This window comes from Micromys minutus, assembly GCF_963924665.1.
Source record: "Micromys minutus genome assembly, chromosome: 5".
NCBI classification, from domain to species: domain Eukaryota; kingdom Metazoa; phylum Chordata; class Mammalia; order Rodentia; family Muridae; genus Micromys; species Micromys minutus.
In genome coordinates, this window is record NC_137974.1 from 84,113,512 (window position 1) to 84,122,403 (window position 8,892).

Sequence of the window (8,892 nt, forward strand, 5' to 3'; positions counted from 1 at the left end):
ATCCTTTGAAGAACAATAAGAATAAAAGTAGCTACCAGGTATCAAATGTTCTGAAAGATCCCAGGCACCTGCTATATCCTCAAGACCCTAAGTTATACCCAATTGCAAAATTATGTCCTACTGAAAGAACCATTTTTACACATACTGCCTCAGAGAATTCATTTTGCTTTCTAGTTCAATTCGAAATAATAATTGCCACCATCAGGCTAATAGATAGTTTCTTAAGTAACCTATACCGTCATCATAACAGGAATCCTTAAACTGTTCTGAGTTCTCTCTGTTTATCTCTCTGTCTGTCTGCCTCTCTCTCTCTCTCTCTCTCTCTCTCTCTCTCTCTCTCTCTCTCTCTCTCTCTCTCTCTCTCTCTCTCTCTCTCATTCTCTGGCTTCCTGGGTCATTTACAGACATGGCCAGTATGGGAGAGATTACTGTCCTGGTATTTTAAAATCCTGTGTTTTCTAATAATTTCCTTCCTTCTCTTCAACATGCACAGGAAAGGTATGGGTGTTTGTTCTTCTGGCAAGTTTGGAAAGACAGATTTGCTTTTGAACTGGCTACATTTTCCTCAGCTCCTGCTAAGTCGAGTCATTGCGCCCCCTGCCGCCTAGTCAATACTGTGCTGCTAAGCAAAGTTTATTTTGTTCAGTAAACCGTGTCATATAAAATTAACAACAACCAATAAAATTAACTTATATGTTTCAACTGTAAAAGTCCAAAACAAAATAAAGCTAGTTTTAGTGGTCCTAGAGATCCCTAGTTTGGCTTCTCCTCTTTGGCTGAGTCAAGGTCCTTTTGTCTAAAGCCCAGTGCACAAACATATAGCTTAATGTGACTAGTGTTCTTCCTTTTATTTCTTTCTCTATGGCAACCAATATGCTCTGCTCAGAAATGTTCCCCATCAAGGAAACAAATGATCTTCAGGGAGAAGCTCTATACGGCATCTGGTCCAATGGAGCACACGGAGTTAACCCCAGTCAGAGGGAGAGCTGTAAACAAGGGGAGGAAACCTGGTGATTCTGAGCCCCTCCCCAACTGACACCTCTTCCTCCCTCATTACAAACCACTGCATTGATTTAGCATCAACTGTTTCCAAATAAATTACCAATTCAAAATTGCAAGGTGTTCTGTATACCAGAGTGCGGTATAATTTCAGACATTTGACACCCCCCCTCCCAATGCGGCTTTCTTCAAAAGAACAAATCCAAGAAGCTTTTAAAAATCATCCCCAGACTAATTCACCAAAGTAAGATAGTCACACTGGCCTGGACTTACCGTAGCTATTTCTCCCGGCCATATTTATTTAAGTACACCCTTGAATTTTATAAAAACCCAGCATAGTGATAAGGAGGGATAGATCTGACTGTCAATAGAAAACATGGGAAATCTGGTACTCGGCGCTGAAGCCCCAGTGTCCGTGGGGAGCCAGGATGTCCTGGTTAGTTTTGATTGATCACCTTCTTTCTGATGGGTTTTCACTACTGAACCAGGAGCTGCAGCACACCGCCTGTTCCCCAGTTGCAGCTTTAACCAGGGGGACATCGACTTCCTGCCTCTTCTCCGTCACTGCTTCCTCATCTCTAGCCCTCTGCCCTCTGGTTGCCAGCCCCCTCCCCTCCTCACTGAACCCTACAGCTCCCTGTCCTGATCTGGGCAGACTCACAGTTCAGTCGCCCCCACCAGCGACAGGCCAGGCTTCTCCCTCTTCAGCCCTGATTCTCCAGGGAAAATTCCAAATAAGAAATATTTATATTTTACGTTTAGTGGGCAACTCATTTCTAGGGTTTACCCCTCCCATGATCAACAATTAAAATCTCTCTCTCTCTCTCTCTCTCTCTCTCTCTCTCTCTCTCTCTCTCTCTCTCTCTCTCTCTGAAGGGTAAAGGGTAAAGCTCTTGCTGTGAGGACCATTGGAATCAGTCCACCTTTTTATGAATTATTTTAGCAGCGTCAGACCTGTTTTACTCACTCCCTCAGACACACTTTCCCTTCCCCTCTCTTCCCAAGCAATGAAAATAAAGCTTCCAAAGCTTCAAGAACATAAATAAATACGCCGGAAAGGAAGAAAAGGAAGGAAGCAGAGAAAGAAAATGGAAAAAGCAAACAAAACAACAACAGCAAAAAAAAAACACTTACCCAGCAAATTCCCAGGGTTAGACTTTTAAATAAAAGGTGGTGGTTGGTTTGGTTTTTTTGGTTTTTTGGTTTGTTTTTTTGTTTTTTGTTTTTTTTAATAAGGTGCCTGGAGGGGTAGAGGAGAAGGCATATTCTTTACTCTCCAGAGCCGAGGCATCCTTAGCCTTCCTTTACACTGACTCCTCTAAGCCTGGTTCTCACTCGTCTATTATTTTCACCAAAATATATGAAAATGTATGCAAATGAGAATCAGCACTGACTGTTCCCCTTGTTATATACTTTGGATTTTTTTTTTCCAGACAAAACAATCACACTCCGCAGAGGGAGGGGGCGGATGGGGTGGGGCGGGAGTCGGAGGGAGGCTGGGGAACGATTTGAGAACTAAGTACTCAAATGGCTTGGGGGGGGGGGGAGGAAGGGGACAGACCTGGGAACAGAAGTGCGTTTCTGTTATTGAGGAGCACAGCGTTTGGGGGGCTTCCCAAGCGTGCACACCCTCCTTGCAAAGAGAGAAAGTGGATCTGTTTGCAGAGGCGCTATCCCGTTTCATCAGGCCACCTGAGACGGGTTTTGAAAGCGTGTACTGTGAAACTCATAGCAGTAATTTAGACAAAATCCTCACTGTATATTAATGAAAGGCGGCCCCATGGCTCTGTTCCTATCCTCCCCATTCAGTGTAAACAAAACCACGAGACTCTTTCGGTTTTTGAGCCGGATCCAAGCAAAATCGGCAGGAAAGGAAAACACGGGGTGCTGGCACCGACTATTCAAACGTCTGCACCTGGAGATCTCAGATTTATTCAATGAAATCTGTGTTCCATCTTTTATATATACATATACGCATATATAAATATAAAGAGGAACCTTTTGGAAGGGAGGGGGGAATCCGTTCTGTTTGGGGCTTTGGTTACTGCTGCCTTTTAGATCTGTCCCTACGATGATATCTTTTCACCCCGGCAAGCAGGAGCTGGACCCGGTCCTACATAAATGCTCGGCGTCTCCAGTTAATCTGGAGATCACGCAGAGGCTGCGAGGCTGCTGCAGAGCTGGAGAGCTCCCTCTGTAACTGAGTTCACCGAAGTGAGCTCGCTAGAGAAATTATGCATCAGGGAGAAGGCAGGCCAGTTCTTTATATTCGGAGCACTCCGGCTGGCTGCCGGGTTACGTTTTCGGCTGCTCCTTGGGCTGGGGACTGCAGACGGCAGGCCTGTGCCCAGCAGCTGAGGGTGCGGGGTGCAAGAGCACGCACACTCATTAAGAGTCGTGTATTTATTGAATGTCCGAATTGGGTAAGTTCATTGGAAATCCCCAAGGAGGATTTAATTTGCCCTTGTTTTCGTTGCCACTTTCTCTTTTTTCTTGGTTCGCTGAGGTTCCTCTGTGCGGCGTTTCCGCTTGGCCGCGTCCCCCCCCCCACACACACCCCACCCCACCCCCTCTTCTCCCGCCCACCGGGCGCACTCCCCCCACCCCGCGGCCCCTTAACTCTTTCAGTTGGGTTGAAGCTGAGAAAGCACTTGTCAGCGGTCAGAGCCACCTCACAAGCCTGAGACCCAAAGAAAGAGGAAAATAAAGCGCCCCCATGCCCCAAAATAGCAAGCGAGTAAAAAAATCCCACCAATACACACACACACACACACACACACACACACACACACACACAGGAGTCAGCGGTGAAGGGGGGGTGGTAAGGGACAGCTAGCAGCCCTCGGCCCTCTAGGCGAGCTGACGCAGACACTGCATTCTAAAGGCATTGGGATCGAATACACTTACGATGAATCTAGGGGGACGGTCGGGCTGATTGCCTTTCAAATACCTCGCGTGGCTTCGTTGACCGGCACCCTCCAAACTCACAAGGGCACGCACGATACTTGCAAGAATCCCAGAGGAGGGTGGGTGGGAGGGAGGGAAGGAGGGAGAAGGAGGGGGGAGCGAGCAGCCTCAGCAAGCGGTCCGTGTCGCACGCGCGGGCCCCGCGCTGGTACAGGGCTGCAGGTTTCCCAGATGATGGCATCCGAGAACTTAAACAAAGAGGGTCGCCGCCGGCGCGCCGCGGCTGCACAAAGTTGCAGTGGCGGATTTCCAAGAAGCTTGGCCACGGGAGCTCTGCGCCAGGCAAGCCTTCCTTCCCCACCTCCCGCAGGACGGAGGTGGGGGCCCGCGCGTGAAGGAAAGAGGAAACTTTGAAACCAGTGGGGACACATCTGTCTATAGGTATTAGCTTGAACCGTACATCCGCGGCGCGCGCTTTACAAATCTCTCGCGTGGGGTTGGGGTGCGACACAACGCAGTCTAGGTAGAATGGGTAGACTGCTATTTTTCATGATTTTTCCCCCTCTTCATTTTCCTTCTGGTCCCCCTCCTCCCCACCCCCTCCTTTTCTCTTCCATTTCTCCCCCACCCCACCCTCCAGACCAATTGCGAATGCGGGGAGCCGCCAAGGGAACGCAGACGTTTGGGCCGGACACTAAGAGTTAAGATGTGGCGGAGGGGTGGAGCGGGGAGGGGGGGGACGACGACGAAGGGGGCGGAGGGGGAGGGGCGTGGAGGGGAAAGTGGCGCGGAGGAGGGAGGCTGGGTGGGGGGGGGGGACGACAGATTTCCAGCTTCTACGACGCTCTGCCTAAATTAAAAAGCAACCAATCGGAACGGCCGGAAGGGGGGCCAGGCGTCCTAAGCCAGTCATTCCGGGCCTGCCAATCACCCAGCGGGTAGCCAATCAGCAGGGGCCCTGGTGCTCGACTTCCTTGTATTTGGGAAAGTGTGGTGGTGGGTGCGCGCTTGCGGCGGAGGGTAAACATTCGACAGTCCCTGCTCTGAGAGGGAGGGACGGAGAGCGAACTGTCAGATCCTAGCGGGAGCGGGCGCTCGAGAGAAGGAGAGAGAGGGGAAAGTGAGACAGAGAGAAAGAGAGAGAACCCGGGCGCAGAGCTGGCTCCGGCTGCAACTCTGCCCCGGCACGCCTGCTCCCGCGCCCGCCGTCGGGTACCCTAGGAGCGGTACAACGTGCCCACAGGAGTTGGTTGTGTATCAAGGATCCCCTGTATGCACATACACACCTCCACCTCCACCAATGCACTCTTCTTCCTCCTCCTTCTCCAGACAACTGCCGGGGAAAAAATAAAACATCAACCCCAACCTTCAGCAACAAGGTAACAGAACAATTCGACATTTTTTTTTCCTGTTCAATTTTTTTTTTTGCCTTGTTATATTTGTTTCCTAATTTCTACCCGAAAGGAAAGATGTCGCACCAGACTGTGAGTGTTGCGAGGAAAATGAGAAGGGACTCTTGCTGCAGAGACATCCAAGAGCTCCGGCAATAACAACTTTAGAGAAATGCACCATCGCTAGAAGTTTTCCTAGGACAAAACAAAACTTGAAAGGAGAGAGCCAGAGGGGTAGACAGGAGCCAGCCTCCCCTCTCCGCAGACGCCGGCCGCCAGCATCACCACGCCTGTAAGGACCGGAAAAGTTTTACTATAGTGAGGAGAGACAGTAAGATGTGTTGCTGAGAAGCAGGGAAGACAGCGGACCAACACGGAGAGGCCGGATTTCTGGCCACCCACAATTTGGCCAAGGAAGAAAGGAACCGCGTCGTCCTTTGTTGTCTCACGCGAAACCTTCGCTTAGCAGGTGGACAGAGCCCTGCGCCGGGGCAGAGTCCGCACCCGTCCGAGGACAGGAGGAGCAGCGGAGCCCCAGCTCCCGGAGAGAGCGCCCGAAGTCTGGGTCCCCGCCCCAGTGGGCGAGCCTCGCTGGAGCCAGCCGATTGCTCCCGGCCAGGGGGGAGACCACGACCCCCCCTGAAGGGGCTGGCCACGGAGCTCGCCCGGAGAAGCGATCCCCCCTCCCCAGGGCGCTGCTCCTGCTGCGGTTGCTGCTGCTGTTGCTGCTGACCGAGGCCAGCCGGCGACCCCCGCGCCCTGCCGAGCGGCCTTGCAGCTGCAGCCCCGGGCCGCGGCGGCGGCGGCGGCGGGGGCGGAGGCGGCGGAGGAGGAGGCGGCGGAGAAGGCGGCGGGGCCGGCGGGGACCCGGGGCGGGGGAGGAGGAGCGGGGGGAGGAGGCGGGAGGCGGGGGGGCGCGGCGGCGGCGGCGGCGGCGGCGGCCGCGGCTGCTGCTGCGGCGGCGGCGGTGGTGGCGGCGGTGGGGTGGCGGGAGCGGAGCGGCATGGCCACGGCGGCTTCTAACCCCTACCTGCCGGGGAACAGCCTGCTCACGGCCGGCTCCATTGTGCACTCGGACGCGGCCGGGGCGGGCGGCGGCGGCGGGGGTGGCGGCGGCGGCGGCGGCGGGGCGGGGGGCGGCGGCGGCGGCATGCAGCCGGGAAGCGCCGCCGTGACCTCGGGCGCCTACCGTGGGGACCCGTCCTCCGTCAAGATGGTCCAGAGCGACTTCATGCAGGGGGCCATGGCCGCCAGCAACGGCGGCCATATGCTGAGCCACGCGCACCAGTGGGTCACCGCCCTGCCCCACGCTGCCGCCGCTGCCGCCGCCGCTGCTGCCGCCGCCGTGGAAGCCAGCTCACCGTGGTCGGGCAGCGCGGTGGGCATGGCCGGCAGCCCCCAGCAGCCACCACAGCCGCCGCCGCCACCGCCGCAGGGCCCCGACGTGAAGGGGGGCGCTGGACGCGAAGACCTGCACGCGGGCACCGCGCTGCACCACCGCGGACCGCCGCACCTCGGGCCCCCGCCGCCGCCCCCTCACCAGGGACACCCTGGGGGCTGGGGGGCCGCGGCCGCCGCCGCCGCCGCTGCCGCCGCCGCCGCGGCCGCCGCTCACCTCCCGTCCATGGCGGGCGGCCAGCAGCCGCCGCCGCAGAGTCTGCTGTATTCGCAGCCCGGAGGCTTCACGGTGAACGGCATGCTGAGCGCGCCCCCGGGGCCCGGCGGCGGCGGCGGTGGAGCGGGCGGCGGAGCCCAGAGCCTGGTTCACCCGGGGCTAGTGCGCGGGGACACGCCCGAGCTGGCGGAGCATCATCACCACCATCACCACCACGCGCACCCGCACCCGCCGCACCCGCACCACGCGCAGGGACCCCCGCATCACGGCGGCGGCGGCGCGGGGCCGGGACTCAACAGCCACGACCCGCACTCGGACGAGGACACGCCGACGTCTGACGACCTGGAGCAGTTCGCCAAGCAGTTCAAGCAGCGGCGCATCAAGCTGGGCTTCACCCAGGCGGACGTGGGGCTGGCTCTGGGCACGCTGTATGGCAACGTGTTCTCGCAGACCACCATCTGCCGCTTCGAGGCCCTGCAGCTCAGTTTCAAGAACATGTGCAAACTCAAGCCGCTCCTGAACAAGTGGCTGGAGGAGGCCGACTCGAGCACCGGCAGTCCCACCAGCATCGACAAGATCGCGGCGCAGGGCCGCAAGCGCAAGAAGCGGACCTCCATCGAGGTCAGCGTCAAAGGCGCGCTGGAGAGCCACTTCCTCAAGTGCCCTAAACCCTCGGCGCAGGAGATCACCAACTTGGCCGACAGCCTGCAGCTGGAGAAGGAGGTCGTGCGGGTCTGGTTCTGCAACCGACGCCAAAAGGAAAAGCGCATGACGCCCCCTGGCATCCAGCAGCAGACGCCGGATGATGTCTACTCGCAGGTGGGTACCGTGAGCGCTGACACCCCGCCACCGCACCACGGGCTTCAGACCAGCGTGCAGTGAATGCCAGGGCGCAGCGCGAACAGGGCCGCCGCCGCCACCTCCGCAGCCGCTGTCAGCACCGCCACGGTCGCCGCCGCCGCCGTCTCCAAGCCGCCGCCAAGAACCAACCGCTGCTGCTGCCGCTGCCGCCGCCGCCGCCGCTGCCGCCGCGCAGACCCAGCTCCTGGCCAGTGCCAGGGCGTCTAGGCCTCCTCCCCTCCGCCCAAAGACAGGCGTGCCACGGCCCTAGGAGGGGGGAGAGCAGCTGGAGACCGATGAGACTCTTTCTGAAGTCCAAGGAAGGAGGGACCAAAAACAAAATTTTTAAGCATAATACGTACCAAGACTGTTTTATATGCATATATATCAAACAAAACCGGAAGAGGAAAAGGGGGCACCAGGGACATCTCGTTTATACTGTGGTGGTGTTTTGTTTCTGTTCTGGAAGAAGGGTGAAGATGCCTAACGCACCGAAACTGCACACTTGAGGTATTGTCCACACCGAGATGTCCTGCTTGGCGTTGGTGAGGAACACCTGCCTCAGACATAAAAGAGAGACACCCTCCCCTCCCCTTTCTTCCACTTCTTCCAAAAGGGCTGCCTAAAAGATCCATGGAAACTTTCTTTATTGGGAGCGACCTGAAAAGAAAGACGCGCCAGGTTTCCTGCAGGTCTGACCCTGCTCCTGGACAGTGTTTTTCTTGGCCATATTCAAGTCTTTGGGGAACAAATAAATCAACTAAGAAATGGGAAGGAAGGAGAAACAGAGTCTGGGGGGGTAAAGATTCACAGCTTTTGAAGTTCACAGACTGAACAGGAAAGCCAAAAGAGAGCATCTCCGCAGTAAACTTGGAAATAAAAAGCATCTCGAAAGAGCTGCGGCTGGACGAGGCCGAAGGGTAGGTACGTCCGGCCTATCCGCTAGCTAGCGGAGAGGGCACAACAGCGGGGGGCCAGGGCCCAGCCTTTGAGACCGCCCAGAAGGGCCAGGCCTCTGCCTCCGAACCCAGGCTGTGCCGACTGCCGCTCGGGGTGGACCATGCCTAAAGATTCCGCCGCTAATATTTTTTTTATTAACATTTTTTTATTTTTTATTTCTGGACTGACTCCGATAAAAGG

The 8,892-nt window shown here is 56.1% G+C and overlaps 1 protein-coding gene across 1 annotated transcript; it reads left to right on the top strand.

The window, feature by feature from the left end:
• Positions 1–6,300: 6,300 nt before the first annotated feature.
• Positions 6,301–7,794, top strand: POU3F3 (POU class 3 homeobox 3; the record flags this gene model as incomplete). The annotated part of the gene is made up of 1 exon (XM_080916739.1): positions 6,301–7,794. The coding sequence occupies one exon, from the start codon at positions 6,301–6,303 to the stop codon at positions 7,792–7,794; it is 1,494 nt and encodes a 497-aa protein (XP_080772865.1).
• Positions 7,795–8,892: the final 1,098 nt, after the last annotated feature.